This window comes from Zalophus californianus, chromosome 16 (assembly GCF_009762305.2).
Source record: "Zalophus californianus isolate mZalCal1 chromosome 16, mZalCal1.pri.v2, whole genome shotgun sequence".
Classification (NCBI taxonomy): Eukaryota; Metazoa; Chordata; class Mammalia; order Carnivora; family Otariidae; genus Zalophus; species Zalophus californianus.
In genome coordinates, this window is record NC_045610.1 from 19,422,220 (window position 1) to 19,445,285 (window position 23,066).

Below are 23,066 nucleotides of genomic sequence, written 5' to 3' on the forward strand. Positions count from 1 at the left end.
GGTGTGGGTACTTTTGAGTTTTGACAAGAATTAGTTTTGCAGATGTGGAGGATAGTAAAGTTTATTTATAATTTAAGGTTATGGTGTTGAAAAAACTTTTCAGAAGTTTGACAATATTCTCCCTTTGGGAAATAATTCACCCAGATTTTCATTAAATTTTGAAATTGAATAGTATTAAGTCAGGTATAAATGAGTCACACTTTAAAACTTTTTTGTTCTAGACAAAACTATTAAGTAGCATTTTTCAAAAATGTGCTGGTTTTTATGAGATACTTTCACAGCAGATTAGTATTTTATAAATGGTTCTTTGGAAACCAAATTATGTCTTTTAATTTTTTAAAAACCGTTTTAGGATTTTAGTGGATTAAACTGAATATATGCTTATTCTTTTAAAACAACCTATTTGAAATTAAATATAAAGCAGTTTTTATTACTCTTCTTGCTAATTCATTCCTTAAAGCTTTAAAATTTTGTAGGTTTGTTGTTAAGTTTCTTCTGTTTTAAGATTAAAATTTGGGAGTTCTAAAAGAACCACTCAGTAGCAATGGTGGTCCCTGAACATTCTGAAATTGTATGAAGAATTTTGTCTGTGTAAATGTATACATTCATTTTTCTATTCCTACTCCCCAAAAGATTAAATACTGTACTAGAGTGGTAAAAACGCTTGAATTTTCTTCTTAATTCTATTTCTAAAACTGTGTTTCAGCCAAAAATAATTCTCAAATGGTATTTGGGTTTTAAAGCTGTTCTAGTAAGGCTACTGTATTTAGTCATCTGCACCAGCTTCCTTTTAGGTGTAAGGCTGTCCTTCATGCAGTAGCACTCAGAGGGCTTTAAGACAAAGAAAGCATTCTGAGCTGTGTAGTGTAAATGAAGGTGAGACTCTGTTAGTTACAACTCCTTTCTGTTATCGCCACTTACGGGGATATTCTTCGGCCTAAAAAATCATTCTCTGAGATCTTACATTTATTAATTCTCTACCGGATATGGTAGAAAACTATTTAGAGATCTCAGGCAGTGAATAAGAAGACTTTTAAAATGTATACCACATGAAACACTAAAGGGCATAGAAAGAAATGAAATAATCCTTATTCTTCCCAGAGTTAATCTGGAGTCAGTGAACCATGTGAATTCGTGACAAGAAGTATTAATTCATTAAAGCATCATAAAGTAAGCTAGAGTTTTGTGAGATTCTGCACATAAATCCCATTTTCTCATTTCCCCCCAATATCCTCTGAAATGTGTGTCTGTCCCTAGACTCTTTGGATATTGCCTGGAGCGCTGCGGCTTTGCTGCCATAGCCACCACTGCTTTAAGCAGCAGTTAGCTACACTAAGCAAGAGCAGGTGCAGAGATTAAAATGTTATAAAAGTGTTCTTGAAAAATAAATATATGGGTGTATTATCTGTAAAAAAAATGTAAGTTTTAGAATAATATGATTTTCATATGTTAACTTCAAACAGGAGTCACTGAAAAGAAATGGGAGCTGAGCCGGTTTCCTAACACTTTCCCTAATCTAATGTGCCTATTACTTTACCCTCAGTGTAGAATGTTTTATAAAAAGAAAGAGAAAAATAATTTTAAATATTGGGCTCACGATGTTTTTCAGTGTGGGCAACCATTTCTTGTTTCCTTAACTTGTTTTATTTGACAGAATTATGCCCTGAGGTACACAAAAGGGTTCTCTTTTCTGCTGGTGGGATCCTTTTTTCTTTTAGGTCCCCAAGAACTCCTGTTCCTCCATGATTTACATAATAGGTCCTTATAAAGCATTCTGAGGAAGAAATGGAACTGACAATAATGTTTCTTGTAAGTAAGTTTTTTCTCTTGATAGGAATCTAAAAAACTAACTCTTGTTTGTGTGTGGCAAGCATTTTGCTCAAGATATTCAGTTGTACCAGGTATACAACAAAATGTAAGTATTTACTATTAGATATTGGATGTTTCAGGGTATGCTGTTGAAAACTTAGCCTCGTCTTGTAAGAGTTGACCACACTCTCATGTCTCTTAATTTTAGTAAAATATGATAATATTTGTGTGAAAATTTGGTATGCTTTTGTTACTTACCAAACTTGGAGTATAAACAGCAATGACAAACGTAAGATCTTTTCTCAGGTCTCTCCCACACCACTCATTCATGAGGTTTTTCTTTTTTCTTAGATATTTGTTGTGCTTTAAAAGGATGGAGGGCAAGAATTGAGGATAAACTTTATTTACTGATATGTTGGGAGTAGGAAAAAGTAGAAATGTGTTGTTTACAAGGGTTGATCTATTCAGAGTTTTTGTGTGAAAGTTTGACCCTCGAGCTTTTTCTTCCCATTTCCTTTTTAAATTCAAACCACATAGTCAATTCTCAACTCTTTGTTTTTAGGTGGTTAGCCAGCGATTCCCTCAGAACAGCATCGGTGCAGTGGGAAGTGCCATGTTCCTCAGATTTATCAATCCTGCCATTGTCTCACCATATGAAGCAGGGATTTTAGATAAAAAGCCACCACCTAGAATCGAAAGGGGCTTGAAGTTAATGTCAAAGGTGAAGAATTATTTTGATAATTTATTTAAAATTTCTCTTCCAGCTAAATTTTCCGTTTTTCGTATTTATTGTACTTATACTTGAATTGATTTTTAAAATACCCTATGGTTCTCACTTATATACTTTTGTTTTATTTTTATTTGTTAAATTACAAAGGAATTAATTAGACTGATACTTGATGGACCTTATTATCATGGGGAAACAATCTTAGCAAATGTCTTCTGAAGATAGTTTTCTATGTATTCATTCTGGAAATTCTGAAATGGAGACTGTATGATTCTTTTTATTAAGAAAGACATTTAAAATTTTTAATATGTATTTTTGTGTTTGTAAATAAATATATGTGTATATATGCAGTAATTTATATTTGGGAAAGAACAGAAACAACACCTAGTATTTATAGAATGAGTAATAATTTACTTTAATTACCAGTAGAAATTATATCAATGAGACATTTAGTACTTTTTAAAGAATATATGATTGCGTACGCTTCATACAATGAATGATCTTATTTATAACCCTGTTCCATTGTTTAGATACTGCAGAGTATTGCCAATCATGTTCTTTTCACAAAAGAAGAGCATATGCGGCCTTTTAATGATTTTGTGAAAAGCAACTTTGATGCAGCACGGAGGTAGGACTGCTCTATTTGACTTAAATATTGTCACTTTCATTTAAGTCTGGGTACTAGGTCTACATGAAGCTCCTGTGTAGGTTTTTTCCTCTTTCCTCTCTAGGTCAAGAGCAGAGTTAATCTTATTTTATTTTATGTAAGAGACAGTGGCAAAGTAAATCCATATTCTTTATAATTTGGTAGTGATTTCCATATTTCAAAACCAGCAGGGAATTTTGACACATCTACAAAAATAAAGGACTTGAGGTTGCTACAATATGGAGGAGAGGAAGAAGAAAAAGATTCCTTCAAGTAAAAACTGAAACCAAAATGGCACACATAATGCATAATAGTGTATAATGACAATTTTTTTGATGTTGAGTTTGAGTTGTTGGTGTATCTGTAAATAGGGACAATACTGTTTGCCTGTCTGAGTTGACTTTAAAGAAACAAGTGATACAGTATATGAGAAAGTGCTTTGTAAATGTAAGTTAAGGTCCAGAATTCTGCTTTTTATGTTGTTTTTTAAGTCATACATAGTCTAAGCTAGACTTGTACAACTCTGCCTTCCAGTTTTTCATTACGGTTCATATCAACTTCTTTCTAGTTGGAGTTTAAAAGGTATATGGTGGGACTGCAAGCTGTATTGGAGAAAAAAGCGAATGTCAGCATAGGATTCATATTCTAGCAGATTGACTACCCTAGAAAGTTAAGAGAACAAAAGTTCTAATCCTGGCTCTGACCTAATAGGCTGTATAACTTTGGGGAGGTCTTTCTTTTGTCTTGTTTTGGTCTCCGTTTCCTTAGCTGTAAAGTACTGGCTTCGATCCAAAGTCTCATCCATCTAAATTTTGCTGTTGTCTGACTTCAAAACCTATTCTGAAGCCAAAGTCAGGTATCAGAAATGGAAAGCCATTTCTCCTGTCTCTTCTTGTTTTGTTTAATGACAGTCATGTGTGAATAATATCATAATCCTCCATACTTGTAATCTTAGTTATTTTACAAAGTTACTTCATATAAATTTGATTCAAACATAGATACGAGTGTATCTGGTTTTAAAAATTCTAATGATTTTGTATTTTTTAAGGTTTTTCCTTGATATAGCATCTGATTGTCCTACAAGTGATGCAGTAAATCATAGTCTTTCCTTCATCAGTGATGGCAATGTGCTTGCTTTACATCGTCTGCTCTGGAACAATCAAGAGAAAATTGGCCAGTATCTTTCTAGCAACAGGTAGGATTTCACAGTCATGGAGATTTTGAAAATTCTTAGTTTTAATTTATAAAAACTGTTGGTCCTGAATAATGCTTTTTTATTTTGCATCTGCTCAGAATAAGAATTGTGGTTTGGAAAGAGAAATGTAGAATTCTAGACTCTTTTAAAAAATAAATAGGCAAAGGGTTGATTCATATTAAATGATCAACAAGCCCACCAAGGTGCTACAGACTTTTTTTTTTAAAGGTTAAGCTGAAAAATCACAAATTAGCCCTTTCGGTTTTTTTTTTTTTTTTCCTGGTTTGCAACACATCAAACGTGCAACACAATGTAAAGTTTAAATTTACTAGAAGCTCAAATGAGTATTGGCATCTGAATTTGAAGAGTAGCTCATTCTCAGGAATTTAATAATTAAAACATTGCCAGTGTTCTGATTCTATTTGTGATACTCTCAAGTATATGCAAATAAAGCTTTATGCAGAAAACACTCAGTAATTAAAAAGTATTAACTTGGGTATTATTAGCTGTTTTTAGTTAAAGTCTGTTGTGGCCTGAATCACTTGCTATCCTTTCTAGTTGTGTTAAAGGGTCCAAATTCCTATGCGTGAGGAGTTCTTTTACAAATACAAATTGAGGGGTGCCTGGATGGCTCAGATTGTGAAGCGTCTGCCTTTGGTCATGATCCCAGGGTCCTGGGAACGAGCCCCGCATCGGGCTCCCTGCTCAGCAGCAAGCCTGCTTCTCCCTCTCCCACTCCCCCTGCTTGTGTTCCCTCTCTCGCCGTATCTCTCTCTGTCAAATAAATAAATAAAATGTTTAAAAAATATATATATATAAAATGAGTCCAGAAAATCTTAAATGCTAATAAAAATGGTTTGCTCATTCATGGAAGTGGTAGAAGACCATGAAGCTAAGGCTAACTAATTAGGAGATGGTGGTTAAAAGAGAGAGCATTTTAATCTTTCATGAATTGTTAGTGGATTAAAGTGATATGGGCATGACTGATGTGTGCCCTGATAGAGGAAGATTGAAGATGCTTTATCTGTCACACTAAAATAAACTGTGGAACCTTTAAATGCAAACATTCATTTATATAATTCACATACATATTCATGTAGTGTGATGCTACAGTTTTTTTTTAATTTGGTTGTTTTTAAAAAATACACATTGCAAACATACAGAGGAGTATAGGCTATAGTATAGAGAGACCCATGTCTACCATCTAGCTTTGACGTTAGTTTGCTATTTCACTTCAGATCTTTATAACATTTTATTTCTTGGGTGAAAAGATATAACTTCCCTCTGTGTAACTGACAAAATAAGGAAATTATAGGTATGTATAACAGTTTGTGTGTTTTAAAATTTTGCAGAAATTATATAATGAATATAGTCTCTTCACACAGTATTTTGAGATTTATTATTTATTTAACTTATGTTAGTGCTTTATTGGGTGACTGTATCAAGATTTATTTTCACATTCCCTAATTGATATTTAGGGTTTTTTATGTTTTTCACTATTTTAATTAGTAATGTAATAAATATTCTTCATATTTGTCTCCTTGTGTATTACCTAAATGTGTAATTGCTGGGTTCTGGGCTTCTCACAGCCCCAACTTTACTAGATACTGCCACATTACTTTTCACAGTGTACCTGCTGATTTACATTTTGGTCAGCACTGCGTGTGTACCTCCATGTACACATCCTTACCAAAGTTAGCATGAGGAAACTTCACAACTTTTGCCAGTTTGATGTTTGTGAAGTAGTGTTTTGTTATTCTTGTATAGTTTTAAATGCTTAATAGTTATTGAAAATCCATATTTACCCTGGTTAAGCAGAGATCTGGTATCAGGGACAAATATATCCCAATTTGTAAAGCGTAGGTTCTCAGAAAGGATTCTTTTCATCTTGTGGAAAAAGTGGATCACAACGTTATTTTTACTTACTGATCGCCTATTTAACGGTAATGGATTAAGAATACTAGAAAAAAGAAGAATTTTTATGTAAATTTTGTAGTTTGGGGAGTGGTCATACTTCTAAGATGTCCCCAGTGTATACTTACAACCCTTGTGAGGTCTTTTTGGTGCTACTTACAAATCAGCAAGAACCACCAGCTGACAGTAAGAAGAAAAGCAACCAATGATAATCTAAAGTAATGTGTACTGCTAAATGTGAACTGCTACTTTTTTCTAAGTAGTTTGCTATATTTAGGGATCACAAAGCTGTTGGAAGACGACCTTTCGATAAGATGGCAACACTTCTTGCGTACCTGGGTCCTCCAGAGCATAAACCTGTGGCAGATACACACTGGTCCAGCCTTAACCTTACCAGTTCAAAGTTTGAGGAATTTATGACTAGGTAAGGTACCACGTTGAAATAATAATTGCTTTCTTTTGTTTGAGGTGCAGGGTTTACTACCAGGCCACTTGTTGGATATACTTGTATTTCTGATAGAGGATTATCAGGATAGATGAGCCTAATGACCACATTGCCATATTTTGGGATCCCACTTTTTTTTACTTTATATATTGTTGACATGTGCTTTGTTTTATATTTGATTTCTTATAAAAATAATAGTATCTTATTGAATGGTACTTTGTCATGTTGCTTTGAGGTGTTTTTGCATTTAATACTTAGAAGGGAGGGTAGATAATTATATTATAGTTAAGGAAGATGCTGCAGCTCAAAGTGAGTGACTGATTTGCCCAAGATTCCACACCTAATTCATATATCCTGTGGTTTTAATTTCTGAACTCTTTCTGCCACACTGTAGCATTTTTCAGAACCCTCCCAAAAGTTAATGCTATTAACTTCATTCAGATTGAGACTCAGAAAATTCAGTATATTTCAGTATTGCTATAAAATTTCTGTGGACATTTGTTTTGAATCTCATTTAGAAGGATTTAGTTTGTGAGGTAAAAGATCCTCATTGTTAAGACATTCACTTTTATGATGTTACAGCAAAAGTAGTGTGCTGAATCCTTTAGTCTTTAAAGTACCTTTCACAGTACTTTATACTTAGTCACTTATTAAGTACTTCATTAGTGACTGTGGGTGAAGTGTTTTGTTCATAATATGTGCTAGAAACAAAGCAGAATGTGACATTCAGAAATTAATTCACATTACAGGTTTGCATATAATGTACCTTCCATTGTAAGTGCCTGCTATCGATCATATTGTGTGCACATGCCTCCAATTTTTTGATACCATTAAAAAAATGTGTGAATACATGGGGCACCTGGGTAGCTCAGTTGGTTAAGTGTCCGACTCTTGGTTTCAACTTGGGTCATGATCTCGGGGTCCTGAGATCAGGTCTGCACATCGGGCTCCACTCAGCACAGAGTCTGCTTAAGAGTCTCTCTCTCTCTCTCTCTCTCCTTCTCCCACTTGTGATCTCAAGCTCTGTCTCTCTTTCTCTCTCTCAAAAAAAAAAATGTGTGAACACGTAACAATCTCCTTTCCAGCTTAATTTTTATCTTTAGTTCTTCTATTCATTTCGGTGTAACAGATGTTTATTCCTACATGATTAAAGAAATATTTTCCACACAAAATTTTCATAGTACCTAATTGAAAATAGCATAGTACAAGAATATAAAACTATTTTTTATTCAACATTACTGAGGACATCCTCGCCATTTTTCCACTTTTCTAAGAAAACCTTTATTGTTCCTCACCTAAGACCCTAACTTCCTTTATAAAACAACCTTCTATGCTTTTGAAGACTAAATGATGTAACATGTGTGAGACACTTAAGGTCTGGTATATATAGTGTTTAATAAATGTTAAATGTTATTTTTGTTGTCAGCTCCACTGATGCTCTTTGAGACCCACTTTTGTTTTAAAGAAATGAAGGTAGCTTTATAATTTTCTTGGCTATAAAAATAAAAATTGTTGTATTATTCAAAACTTACAAATCTAAAGAAGAAAGTAAAAAATTCTCAGCTACTCTTAGAAGTAATTCAGTTGACATCTGGCAACCGCACAGTCATTTATCTATACACATGTGTTCCTGTTTCTCTTACAAAATGATATGTAGGTTGTTTCCATTAATATTAAACAAATGCTGACCTGGTACCAGCAACATGATGGACTGAGATAATACAACCTGTCTCCCCAACCCCCTTTAATACACAAGACACATAGAAATAGTAGGTAAAAGGAACTGTATTTTTAAAATACTTCATTCCAGTATAATTAACATATATTGTTATACCAGTTTCAGGTGTACAATGTAGTGATTCAACAAATCTGTACATTACTCAGTGTTTATCATGATAAGTGTACTCTTTTTTAATTTTTTTATTGTTATGTTACTCACCATACATTACATCATTAGTTTTTGATGTAGTGTTCCATGATTCATTGTTTGTGCATAACACTCAGTGCTCCACTCAGAACATGCCCTCTTTAATACCCATCACCAGGCTAACCCATCCCCCCACCACCCTCCCCTCTAGAACCCTCAGTTTGTTTTTCAGAGTCCATAGTCTCTCATGGTTCGTCTCCCCCTCCAATTCCCCCCCTTCATTCTTCCCCTCCTGCTATCTTCTTTTCACCTATTTTCCCCCTTCCCCCACCCACCTCTCCTCCAGCAACCAGTTTGGTTTTTGTTTTCTCTTTGTTCATTTGTTTTGTTTCTTAAATTGCACATATAAGTGAAATCATATGGTATTTGTCTTTCTCTGACTGACTTATTTCACTCAGAATTAGACCCTCTAGTTCTGTCCATGTTGTTGCAAATGGCAAGATTTCATTCTTCTTTATGGCTGAGTGATACTCCATTCTGTATATACACCAGTTCTTTTTTATCCATTCGTCTGTCAGTGGACACTTGGGTTGCTTCCATGTCTTGGCTATTGTAAATAATGCTACAATAAACAAGGGGTGCATATATCTTTTCAAATTAGTGTTTTTGTTTTCTTTGGGTAAACACCCAGGAGTGGAATTATTGGATCACATGGTAATTCTATCTTTAACTTTTTGAGGAACCTCCATACTGTTTTTCACAGTGGCTGTACTGGTTTGCACTCCCACCAGTAGTGCCCCAGGGTTCCTTTCTCTCCACATCCTCACCAACACTTGTTGTTTCTTGTGTTTTTTATTTTAGCCATTGAATGGACTTTTAATAAATGGTGTTGGTACAACTGAGTGACCTTCGGAAAAATGTGCTCATATCATTCATGAGGATAAACTCCCATGAAGGAGAAAACATGTACAAAATGAAGGCCTTTTTAATCATTCAAAATTATACACCAATAAAGAAAAGGTTGATAAACTGAACTCTTAAAAAAATAAATAAAAACTCAATGGCTTCTAGAAAAAAAAATACCATGATAAAAAACAATCCTATGGTTAATATTCCTGCCCAGTACTTTTCTTAGGATAGAAAACAATGAGTAGTTTAACTCATTGTTTTCAAAGAGTAACACCTTGAAATTTTTGGTATTTATTTTAAAATTGCCCTTCAGAAAGTGTTTTGCTTTTTAAATATTTTGTCATTTTAAATATTTTATCATTGCTGTAATCATGGGTTTTTAGAAATACTCCATGGACAATATAAAGCCTATGAGTTACTCTGTTGTTTGTTTGTTTTTTTTCTTTCAGGCATCAAGTACATGAAAAAGAAGAATTCAAGGCTTTGAAAACATTAAGCATTTTCTACCAAGCTGGGACTTCCAAAGCTGGGAATCCTATATTTTATTATGTTGCACGGAGGTAAGAAATACTATGTTTTAGTTTCTCTTAACAGAGTTTTAAAAATAATAACAAATGTAGAGAGATAGCAAGTTTGGTTTTTCCCATTTGACTTTACTGGAATTGAAGACAAGTTTACCTGGAAGAATATAGCTGGATAAATAGCCATCCTGTCCCAAAATGATACATGGTATATTAGAAATTGCTTTTCAGGAGACCTATTTCCTATTGGCGTCTCTTTCTTACATCAGTTTTTTTATACTTCCTACAATGGATTAATTACCAAGAATGAAAGATTGCTAAATATCTTTCATTTTTAGCTGAATTCTGATTAAATAATATCTACAACATGACAATCAGGACCATTTCTTTTTAAGCAGAAATAAAACTTTAAGAGTCTGTTTCTAAGAACTTTCAGTAATATGCTGTGTCTGACAATATTGGGGTGACCTAACAAATAATTCAGAGAAGCTATGGGAAATTTCTATAAGGATAGTGCAGATGACAGCCTGGAAAAATGCTTGCATTTTTTTTTTTCATGCTGTCTTCAGTCCAGGCTAGTTCCTAGAAAGCCTTTCTGGAAATGCTGTGAGCTCCTTCTTAACAATAGGTATGAGGCTTGCCTTGCCCTCCCTTCTCTTTCTTGCCTCCATTCTACCTTCCTTTTGAGAACTCATCTGTGATATAGGTTGGTGATTTTTACTTCTTTCTGTTGATGACATAAACTCATGATAGTTGAACTTTAGAGACAATGTGGTGTAACAGAGAGACCATTGGTTTTAGAATTTTAGGACTATGTGTAATCTTAGTTTTGCTGTTCAGTAGCTGTAGGAATTAATCTTCCTAAGTTTCCTGAATTTAACATAAATTGAAAAATTATGTCAGTAGACTGAATGGTCATGAGTGGCAAAAGCTTATCAGTGTGTAGGGAATAAATGGAGGCTGAGAAATAGTGGGGGAGGATTGAAGAAAGGAATGCAGAAGGTGGGAAATGCATTTAATCAAATAATCCAGATAGCGTTAAGACCAAGGAGTCCTAAGCACTGGGTGTTACGGAATCAAGAGTATAGAAACTTGCATTTACCCTGAGCTCTCCTCTTGAACAATTCCTGAGTAACATCTCTTTATTTCCCTTGAAAGTGTTCTCTCCAACTTTTGTATCAGTACCCGTTTCTAAATTGCCTAAGATAATTTTAATTTTCTTTCACAATAGAGATGAACCATATTTGTATTTCAACCCCAACTTTTAATTATTTATTTTTTTAAAGATTTTATTTATTTGACAGAGAGAGGGAGAGAGCACAAACAGGCAGAGTGACAGGCAGAGGGAGAGGAAAGAAGCAGGCTCCCAGCTGAGCAGAGAGCCCGACACGGGGCTCAATCCCAGGACCCTGGGGTCGTGGCCTGAGCTGCAGGCAGATGCTTAATGACTGAGCCACCCAGGCACCCCTCAACCCCAACTCTTAATGCAACCAGTATATTTTGACCCTCCCTGTTTTGTCAAAGTAATTAAAAGTGAAACATTGGTGAGAGAGGCAGATGTGTGTCCTCCTCCCCCTTTAAATTCCTGTTTATAAATAGCAAAGATTTCTGGAAAACCTCAAAGCTAGGTTTTTTTTTCAGGATCAGAAACTGTAAGATTGTTGCTTCTCTGCAGGTTCTAGGAAAGGCCAAGGGAGGTAGGACGGGCCTGATGCAGACACCCTCTGTTGGATTAAATCAGTGAGATTTCCAGAGATTTCCAGGAAACCTATAGAACGTGGTGACTTAAGAATGCTAAGGATTCTCAACTGTGTCACTTTATTAGCTGCATAATCTTAGAGGTTTTTTCTGAATCTGTTTCTTTTTAGGTTTTAAAAAAAAAAAAAGTGAGGGGCGGCACTTATAGAAACTATTCTGTCTATTTTGTGACTTTAAAGTTCTGGACAGAGTATGTTTGAGGTTTTCTTTTCTTTTTTGGTTTTTGTTTTTGGATAGGACTCTTCCAATTTCAGATTTTCAATATTTTGAGCTTTTCGTTTAGACCCTGGAGCTCCTCTCAGCTTTCATTTTCACCTGATATGAAGTCTTAGCTCCAAGATAGTTGAGCGCACCGTAGCTCAGAGCAGAGAGGCCCACTTCCTCCATGGTACAAGTCCAAAAAGGGATAGTAAGGGCTTTATTTCTACAAAGCCAACTTTGTCGAAGAGCACTTGGGTTTGACTTCTCTTTTGATATTCCTGTGTTTCTGTGGCTTAGATTACTATGTATTAGTTAATATTTTTTGACCTTTTAGGTTCCATTCTCCTTGCAGATAGTCCAAGGACATTTCAGACTTGAAATATGCAAAACTTAATTCAGTATATATTCAGATCAGCTTCTTTACAACTGTATTTTCTTTCTCAGTTACATCATTATTCTTTCCCATGCTAGAAACCCTAATCATTTTAAATTCTTACTTTTTCTTTTATCCTTCTCATTATCAGTCACCTAGTCTTGATTTTAGCTGTGGGACCCTGACAAATCAGTTACATTGTTTCAGTTAGGCCTTTGTTATTGCAAAGAAGACATTCTTTTTTTCTCAGGAAGATAGGCCTCAGGAGAAACATGAATTACACAGCAGAGCCTGCCCAGGTGTAGACAGAGCTAGGTGGCTATCAGTTCTGGAACTAGTTTACAATCTTTGACTCTCTCTTGGCTTCATATTCAACTCCCTGTTTTTTCTCTTTCTGTATCCTTTCAGTTTTAGCCACAGCTACTAACTCTTTCATTACCTCAGCACTGCATACTTCAAATTCCAAAAAGAGAATGTGGTTCAGCTAAAATACACCTATTTGACAAAACTTTCCATGCTAGGTTCTGGTCAGCCAGTACATTTCTGGCTGCCCCTTAAGTCAAGGACATGCTCCTGGCTGGAAATCATGTGATCCAAAATAACCACCTAGTGCTGTTCATTTATCAGGGGCTATCTTTTGGTATTTGTTGTAATTTTTCTTTTTTTAAAATTGGATCTTAATGGTTTAATATTTCTTTTAGGAACCTTGAAAATGCCTTTGGAAACCATTTTTCTCCCACGGCCATTCCTGAGACTCTCTTATTAGCTCTTAGCTATACTAATGCAGCATTATTCTTCCACTTCCTAATTCCCAGATAACTTCTTCCAGGTCATCTTTTTTTTTTTTAATTTTTTAAAATTTAAAAAAAAATTTTTAAAGATTTTTATTTATTTGACAGAGAGAGACACAGTGAGAGAGGGAACACAAGCACGGGGAGTGGGAGAGGGAGAAGCAGGCTCCCCGCAGAGCAGGAAGCCTGAGGTGGGGCTCGATCCCAGGCACCCTGGGATCATGACCTGAGCTGAAGGCAGACATTTAACCAACCGAGCCACCCAGACTCCCCGCTTTGGGTTGATTTTATTCCCAGGAGGCTCTTCCTGTGGCCAGCAATGTGTTGTGTTCTCAGCTTACCAACAGAGGGAAAATTACCTCTTTCTTAGTAGGTACAGCAGAAGTGCTGGTTTTACTGCCTGGCTTGAGTCATATGCCAATTCCTGAGGCAGTCACTGTGGCAGAGGGATGGAATGTCTTGTCTAGGCCTGAATCATGCACCCATCCCTGGAGCTCCGTGGTGAAGCCAGCCCAACTTGAATTGCATGAACTGAAAGGGCACCAGGGGCAGGGTTTCCCAAAGGAAAATTGGATGGCAGATACCAGGATGAGGAAGAATGGATTCTGAGCAGCCGAAAGTAATGGAAGTCCTCTCCATTACACTTTAAAAAGACCCAGTAGGAAGGCTGACACTTGTCATATAAGTATGTGTGCACAGGCATATATAGACTGAGAAATGTGTGAAAATAGACACATTAAGCTGTTCACATTGCTCATTGCAGAGGAGTATGATTCAAAAAGGTAGAAGACCAATTATAGTATTTATTATGTATCTGTATTATTTGACTTGTTGCCGGGAACACAGGTTATTTTTGAAGAATAATTAAAAATATAAAACCTAAAAGTTATAATGAAGAGTTTTCCTCTTAGGAATATTCTGATACCTGGCAATTGCTTTTGAGGTAGTTAGTAGTAATAATAATGGTAACAGCTAACATTTCCTGAGTGCTTTTCTGCATGAGGAAAATTGTGCATGTGATAGAATTTTTCATTTAACCCTAACAGTAACCTTCTGAGGCACTGTTACTGACATGTGTATAAACTGAAACTTAAGAGAAGTTGTTAGTCATTCCCAGACCTAGCTGTCAGAATGACCTGGAGAATTAAAACAAGCAAACATATCCCCAGATCCTATCATGAGCTACCAAATCAGAATCTCTTGGGGAGAGCCTAATCTATATATTCAACAGGCATCCAAAGTGATTTATTTGTAGTGAGTTTATTACTGAAGTTTGGGAATCGCACTGGGTCATGTATTTAACTCATGGTGGCACATTTCTTAAGAATGAGAGCTGGGTTTCAAACCTTAACAACTGCACTAGTAATGACTTATTTATTATCAGTGTTAAAGTTAGGTACGAGGTTTTTGGGCTAAATCAACCTTTGTAGACCAGCATGAAACTCTCCAATAGTTATGAGATATATTTCTATATGGAAGAGTTTTGAATTCTAGGCATCTAATTTACAAGTGACCTTTTCAAACACCAGACAAAGGTTTACTCAGAGCAGGATAATTTTGTTATTGGACCAGCTGTATTATGCATTACAATAGTTAGCAGGCTGGCTCAGTTGGAAGAACATGTGACTCTTGATCTTGGGGTCATGAGTTCGAGCCTCATGTTGGGTGTAGTGATTACTTAATAAGAAAAACTTAAAAATTTTTTTCAAAAGAAAACCAGAATTGGCACCTTATTTTTACTGTGACAACATATTACTATTCTGTATTCATGAAGTATGGTGACACAGATATATATGTATATTGTTTTGTGTGTACTATAGTATTTCCTTTAAGATTAGCACTTTTGGGGCGTCTGGGTGGTGCAGTTGGTTGAGTGTCCAGCTCTTGATTTTGGCTCAGGTCATGATCTCAGTGTTGTGGGATCAAGCTCAGTGTGGAGTCAGCTTGAGATTCTCTCTCCCTCTCCCTCTGCCCCTCCCACTTTTGTGCTCACTCTCTCTCAAATAAATAAATCTTTAAAAAAAAGATTAATATTGTCTATTTAATAAAAAATAAAACACTACAAAAATAGCACACACTGGTCTTCATTCCCCATCCCCTATCCTCTGTCACACACACATGCGTACTTTGGTTAAACATCACCAACATAATTTCTTCTCTTGAACTTTTAATGTAAAAATCTGAGTTTCTGTTCAATTTTGCAAACATTTAAAAGGCAAATGTGTAGTATTTTGCTTGTTTTAGCATTTATAAGGAAGGAAAGCATTATATTAAGGTAATAATTAAACTTAACACAATTGAAATCTACAACTAATTTAGTTAGAATAATGATGATTTCCTAAGAAATAAATTTGATTTTCTTAGTGTGCTTGTGGTAATTCAGCAGATGGTAATGAACTGAGCTAGGAATGCAGACCATTCAAGTTCACTTCAGCCTGAGCACACACAAACAGCAAGCATAGTATATACAGAAAAAAAGTGAATGTTGACCATTGGATTCAGTGTTGTGCTACCACTTTTCGTAGCGTTCACACTTCTGGTCATGGCTGTCTTTGGGCTCACTGCTGTTTTCTGAGTTGTCTTGGTATTTGAGGCCATCTTCATAGTTGGGATCATTCGGAGATTTGAAGTTGTCTTGGATTTTGAGGTTGTCTTGGATTTTGAGGCCATCTTCATAGTTGGGATCATTCGGAGATTTGAAGTTGTCTTGGATTTTGAGGTTGTCTTGGATTTTGAGGTTGTCTTGGATTTTGAGGCCATCTTCATAGTTGGGATCATTTGGAGATTTGAAGTTGTCTTGGATTTTGAGGTTGTCTTGGATTTTGAGGCCATCTTCATAGTTGGGATCATTCGGAGATTTGAAGTTGTCTTGGATTTTGAGGTTGTCTTGGATTTTGAGGCCATCTTCATAGTTGGGATCATTTGGAGATTTGAAGTTGTCTTGGATTTTGAGGTTGTCTTGGATTTTGAGGCCATCTTCATAGTTGGGATCATTTGGAGATTTGAAGTTGTCTTGGATTTTGAGGTTGTCTTGGATTTTGAGGCCATCTTCATAGTTGGGATCATTTGGAGATTTGAAGTTGTCTTGGATTTTGAGGTTGTCTTGGATTTTGAGGCCATCTTCATAGTTGGGATCATTTGGAGATTTGAGGTTGTCTTGGATTTTGAGGTTGTCTTGGATTTTGAGGCCATCTTCATAGTTGGGATCATTTGGAGATTTGAGGTTGTCTTGGATGTTGAGGTTGTCTTGGATTTTGAGGCCATCTTCATAGTTGGGATCATTTGGAGATTTGAGGTTGTCTTGGATGTTGAGGTTGTCTTGGATTTTGAGGCCATCTTCATAGTTGGGATCATTTGGAGATTTGAGGTTGTCTTGGATGTTGAGGTCATATGGAGATTTAAAGTTGTCTTGATTGTGTTGGCATTTAGAGTTGTCTTGGAATTTGGGGTTGTCATAGAATTCAGGCTCATCTTGGGACTCGAGTCTGTCATAGACTCTGAGGTCATCAGTGTTGTAGTTATCCCCGAAGTGTTAGTGACAAATAGGAGGAACAGGCTGATGACTAATAGCTTGAACTTCATTTTCCTGTTTCAAAATAATTATAGAAATTTACTGACACTTTGAACACAAATCTAAGAACTAGCTTTTTTTTAAAGAGGGAAAACTGAAGGAAACCTCATTCCAGCACTGGGGAAATGCCAATCTTTGGTTTAACAGTTTCATAGTTTTGGGGGCATCTGGGTGGCTCAGTCTGTTAAGTGTCTGCCTTTGGCTCAGGTCATGATCCCAGGGTCCTGGGATCGAGCCCCGCATCGGGCTCCCTGCTAACGGGGAGACCTGCTTCTCCCTCTTCCTCTGCTGCTCCCCCTGCTTGTGCTGTCTCTCAAATAAGTAATTAAAATCTTTAAAAAAAAAACAAAAAACAGTTTCATAGTTTTTTATTGTTATGTTAATCACCATACATTACATCATTCGTTTTTGATGTAGTGTTCCATGATTCATTGTTTGTGCATAACACCCAGTGCTCCACGCAGAACGTGCCCTCTTTAATACCCATCACCAGGCTAACCCATCCCCCCACCCCCCTCCCCTCTAGAACAGTTTTTAAGATAGGGGAAAATTTAGAGGGATCAGTATCAATTCCTTCATTTTACGGATGGGCTCAGACAAAGGGTGTAAGTTGCCTGAGTACGCATATCTAAAAATGACCAGAACTAGAACTTGAGTCTGACTCTTAGTCCAGAATTCATTAGTAGATGTGGAGTGTGAAAGCGTAGTATAGACAAAGACCAAAAGTTTAATAGTAAACCATTTTTAAAGTAAGGCTAATTTTCTTTTATCTTACATCCAGATCTAATGGGTTGCCACATTTGAGATAATACAGTTAGCTCATGTTGGTCATGGTTAAATATTCTTTTTTTTAAACTTAAAGCACAGGGCGCCTGGGTGGCTCAGTTGGTTAAGCGACTGCCTTCGGCTCAGGTCATGATCCTGGAGTCCCGGGATCGAGTCCCACATTGGGCTCCCTGCTCAGCAGGGAGTCTGCTTCTCCCTCTGACCCTCTTCCCTCTCGTGTTCTCTATCTCTCATTCTCTCTCTCTCAAACAAATAAATCTTTAAAAAAAATAAAAATAAAAAAAAATAAACTTAAAGCACAAACTTTAATTTTAGAAATCTATATTTACATTTGGTTCTAATACATAATTCAGAAAATTTCAAATTAATATTACCTTTTGATGTTTTTTTCTTTGAGGATTACGAATTCAGGCTTTCTTCAGTATCCTGAGGGTAATCTAAACTTCTTACTGTTTGCTTTTTAAATATAATTAGGAAGTCACATGTTCTGAACTTGACCTGCCATTTGCTCTTTGAAAATCTCCTGTTGGGTGTTTTCCAAACAATTGGTGTAAACAGACAGACCTTTTTTTTTTTTTTAAAAGATTTTATTTATTTATTTGACAGAGAGAGACGCAGCGAGAGAGGGAACCCAAGCAGGGGAAGTGGGAGAGGGAGAAGCAGGCTTCCTGCCGAGCAGGGAGCCCGATGTGGGGCTCAATCCCAGGACCCTGGGATCTGACCTGAGCCGAAGGCAGATGCTTAACAACTGAGCCACCCAGGCACCCCTAAACAGACAGACCTTGACAGAGATCAAGGAATTCAAATAAAGTCTTTCCAAAATCTACTTGCTTATTTTTTTTATTTATTTGTCAGAGAGAGAGAGAGCACACCGGCAGGCAGAGAGAGGGTAAGGGCGAAGCAGGCTACCTGCTGAGGAGGGGCCCAATGCAGGACTAGATCCCAGGACCCTGCGATCATGACCTGAGCCGAAGGCAGACGCTTAACTCAGGCATCCCTCTACTTGCTTAAAGAACCCAGTGAATATATCTTTGTTATTCCTCTTATCTATGTATTCATTAGTTTTTTCACTGGATTGACTAACTAGAGGAATATATTATTTTGTCTGCTGTGATTATCATGACTTAAATAAGTATATTAGAGATAGATGTCTTTATTTTTCTTAAATATCTTGTATATATGTTTATTGGTAGTTTCTGACCATGGTTATTTTGAAGTATTAAAAATAATTTGGGAATATAGTATTCTAGGCATTTAACAGTACATAATTAGTCTATTAGAAAAGAAGTTAAACTTTATTAATATAAAACTAAATAAGAAAAGGATTGCATATGAAAGTGATACTATCATACTGCATTAACAAAGTTGTTTTTTATTAATTTTTTTTTTTTTTTTAGTAGACTCCACGCCTAGTGTGGGGCTTGAACTCACAACCCTGAGATCAAGAGTCACATGCTTTGTGACTGGGCCATCCGGTGCCCCAACAAAGTTTTTTTTGTTTTTTTTGTTTTTTGGTTAAAGATTTATTTATTTATTTTAGAGAGAGAGCCAAGCAGATTCCCTGCTGATTGCAGAGCCTGATGCGGGGCTCAATCCCACCTAAGATCCCCGTGAGATCACGACCTGAGCCGAAATCAAGAGTCAGTTGCCCAACCAACTGAGCCACCCAGGCGCCCCTCCCAACAAAGTTTTTTAAATACATTAAACCATCCACATTGAAGCACATTAAGTATATTCTTTAAAGGAATTTTGTCTTTTGATAACTTCTTTTCCTTGACAACTAGCATATAGGGAAGTTCGGTTGTATTGTGCTAATGTTTTCATCACATTGGCCAGCACTCTTTAAAAATTGCAGGGCTGTGAACAGTGGTGTTGACATAAAAGGAAATTGCTACATAAATGGCAGAAGTACAAGTCAGTACATGTTTCTCACTTGTTTTATTTTGCTATAAAGATTTGTTTTTCTCCTGAATGAATAGAACCAGTGGTTGCTACATCTGATTTATATGGTACATATAATAGAGGACCTCACTTAATTGAAGGTTAGCGTGATTAGACCTAGAAGTCAACATAAAAAGCCTCTTAGCAACTGGAGTAGAAATTTACAAATCCGAGTACTCAGGTAATGCACAGATAACTCCTTAGAGATGCTTCAAACACTTCAATCTCAACATACTTAAAATTTAAAATTCAAAAATTTTTCCTTTCCTACTTTTGAACCCAGATAGGTTCTTATAATCTCTTTCTCAGTTAATGCATCATCACCTAGCCAAATGGCTCTCCAACCTTGGACTCCTCATTATCTTTTTTTCTTACTAATCGTAAGCTGCCTGGGCCTCGTGATGATGATTAAGTAAAATTTAAAATTCTGAACTCTCCAGCACTCAGATGCTCCTAAACAAAAATCATTTGCCATCCATTTTTTAGGCTTTTAAATACCTCCTGCCTCAGTACATTTGTGCAGTCTTCCCTGTCTGCCCAAAGTACTTCTTCTTCGTTCAAAATTTTGTGCTTCCTTCCAGGTCTAACTCTGATGGCAGTGCCTTTTATGTGAGCCTTCCCTAATTCTACACTTGAGCATCAGTCATTTTAAGACTTCATACTTTTAGAGCACTGATCAGAGTCTACTTTTTACTATAGACGTATCCTAAGTCTTTGTTCTACCACATTCTGGCGTTTCACGGTCAGGCGTCGCCTCTTAACTATCTGTGTCCCCTCCACCTACTAGCACAGTGAGTGCTGGGACAGAAGAGGACACAACAAACATTAGAATTTGTGGCAGTATCTCCTTTGTTTCTTCATGTCCAAGGGCTGATATCATTAATAATGTCAAAAATAGTAAGAGCCAGTTGGTCATTTGCCGTTTTCCCAAGTGTGCGTTTGCCGATCACAGGTCTCAGTTGAAGTCCCATCTCTATTTTCTGACTGCTCTTTGAGAGGGTTTTTCATTTGTATAATGTGGATCATAATGCGCATTCATAATTGCTTTCCTGCAATTCTGAGATCCAAAATCCTCTGAAAATGTAAAGTTTTGCCAAAAAAAAATTTGGTACCAAAACTTAGTTGGTGGAAATACCTAACCGGCATTGGTGTGAGGCTTTTCATCATTGCTGTTAGTACTATCTGTATTTGTCCCACTTAGTGTGGATGTTCTGTAACACACAGTACGGCTGGTCCTTACATTTGTGTTTCTTCTGTTCCTTCCGGGCACATTGACCATACCGCTCCAAGCATCTTTATAGTTAGGTGGTACTGTGTGACTTCATGCTGGTCAGCAGAAAGTAGATTCCCCTGATGCGTGCCCCTTCCAGGCCTCCTCACCATTCTTCATCTTATTCTCTTCTGTCAGCACCCACTAGAAACCGAGGGTTCAGAATGGGGTCTTAGATGTGATTGAACTACTGGATGACATGATACGAGTGAGAAATAAACTTCTGTTGTCTTGTTGAGGGTTATTTTGGCATTGTGACAGAAGTTCGTTTATGCTGTGTGCTGGATAACTTGGCTTTGCCTCTCTAGATCCACTCCCTCTACTTCTCCATTCTGTTGTCCCCTGAGAGGCTGACCTGTGTGGAAGATAGCATTGAGCTTCTTTCCTCATTCATTTCCACTCATTTCCCCATATGGGGAATAATGTATTCTTTTGGCTCGCTTCCTGCAAGGTCACTGTGGGTTGACTGCATCCCTCCATGAAGGTAACAGTTTTTGTTGGGCAGCCCTCTCTGTGTCTGGTCTCTGGTAACTGCTCCCTGCCCTACCCTTCAGGTCTACTCTCTCACTATCTTTTATAGTTTCCCTATATCTCTTAGACTAAACCCTTCCCTCTCCTTTATACACATTCCCTAATAGCCCAATTTGAGTGTGCCACCTGTTTCCTGGCGGAACCCAAACTACTACAAACAATATGTGCACTGTGTCTTCCTCAAAATCTGAACAACTCTAAATTCGGAACTATATCTTATCCCAGGGGTTTCAGATGAGGGCTTGTGAGATCTGTGCCAAGTTTATAGGTTTATTGTGAGTATTAACTATGATAATATTTGAATGGCATGCAGTACAGTGCCCAGCATATAGTAAGCATTGGGTCAATAGTAGCAAGGATTGATGTAAGAATACCAACTGTGTTGTTAATTTTTTTATCTGGGAAATCTAAATTTCTCATATTTAATGCTGGAGCTTTGGAACTAGCAAGCAATTATAAGAGCAGTATTTTCCTTTATATACTTACATTACCTTGAATTGGCCTACCCTTTTTTTGGGGTGTTTCTAGAACTTTCTACCTTCACATATTCTTTCAGAACTCTTAAAAAATGGAGAAAAGTGGTCTTATTTATAAAATCATCTCAATGCTCACAAATTTTATGTAGCAATTTCTTAAGAATTTCAAGCAACTTAAGTATGTTATTCTAGAAACAATTAGGCCCCGTCTTCCCTTCCATAACTTTTCTCTTTCGTCTTTGGATTTTTGTCTCATGAATAGGACACTTGGATGTTTTCTTGGGTGGCAGTCACGCAGACACTCTTGGCAATGGAAACACTTTTTGCTTTTTAAAAGATAACCCTCAATAAGTACTATGCCATGTACTTATTGCTCCTATGCCTCATGTCCTTTAAACTTTTAAAGTTTTGAAAGATGTATGTTTGGTTAGTTCTGAAAGCAGTTACGGTTTTCCGGATTGACATTTTTATCATGCTACTAGTGGGCTTTTACCTGTATTTAAAAGTAGAACATTTAAAACATTTCAGGAGTGTGTAGCCCAAGTGGCTTTCATTGTGGACAGTTACTTTCTTTAGAAACTATTTGTAACTTTCCTGAGAAAGCGGATGTGCAAATATGCATAAGCAGGCTGTTATGTTAGACTTAAATGTGATACCTTTTAGAATTGTACTTAAGCACTTTTCTCTTTTATGCTAAAATACCAGCCTTTTCGTTTTAGGAATCTAACATAGGGAAAATAACACATTACCCCTTAGTTGCAAAATACATATTCCCAGGGCAAATGTCTGTCTTTGAGTGAGTTTGTTTCCTAAGTTTATAATACTGTAAGTCTGTTACCTAATTTTGGCATGTTAACATTAAGTATTACCGATTTTCCTTCAGAAATTTTTTTATGCTTTATCCTCATATTACAAACTCAGTTTATAGTTTAATCAGTTGTCGAAGCTGGAGTTAGCAAACATTTTGGTGAAGGACCAAGTAGTAAATATTTTAGGCTTTACAAACCAAAAAGATTTTCTTGTTCTTTCTTTCTTTTTCTTGGGAGAGGGGAGTTACTTTGTTTTGAACAGTTCTTTAAAAATCTAAGAGCCTGGGTGCCTGGGTGGCTCAGTCGTTAAGTGTCTGCCTTTGGCTCAGGTCATGATCCCGGAATCCTGGGATTGAGCCCCCGCATCAGGCTCCCTGCTCAGTGGGAAGCCTGCTTCTCCCTCTCCCACTCCCCTTGCTTGTGTTCCCTCTCTCACTGTGTCTCTGTCAAATAAATAAATAAATAAATAAAATCTTTAAAAAATAAAAAATAAAAATCTAAGAGCCAAGTGGCATGTAGGCAATAT

General features: G+C 36.6%; 2 protein-coding genes across 2 annotated transcripts in view; one reads left to right on the forward strand and one right to left on the reverse strand.

Moving 5' to 3' along the window:
- Nucleotides 1-23,066, forward strand: part of NF1 (neurofibromin 1) — a 276,385-nt gene that overhangs the window by 164,171 nt on the left and 89,148 nt on the right. The window contains 5 exon segments of the mRNA XM_035724594.1: nt 2,372-2,530; nt 3,067-3,164; nt 4,231-4,377; nt 6,569-6,715; nt 9,962-10,072. Coding sequence (XP_035580487.1) covers nt 2,372-2,530; nt 3,067-3,164; nt 4,231-4,377; nt 6,569-6,715; nt 9,962-10,072 — 662 coding nt within the window.
- On the reverse strand, nt 15,183-17,904 carry LOC113939567 (serine/arginine repetitive matrix protein 2-like). Its single transcript, XM_035724593.1, has 2 exons — nt 17,887-17,904; nt 15,183-16,741 (listed from the first exon to the last, which is right to left on the reverse strand). The coding sequence occupies exon 2, from the start codon at nt 16,736-16,738 to the stop codon at nt 15,587-15,589; it is 1,152 nt and encodes a 383-aa protein (XP_035580486.1). The 5' UTR covers nt 16,739-16,741; nt 17,887-17,904; the 3' UTR covers nt 15,183-15,586.

Coding starts and splice junctions, on each gene's coding strand:
- LOC113939567 (XM_035724593.1), bottom strand. CDS start 16,738: ATGAAGTTCAAGCTATTAGTCATCAGCCTGTTCCTCCTATTTGTCACT.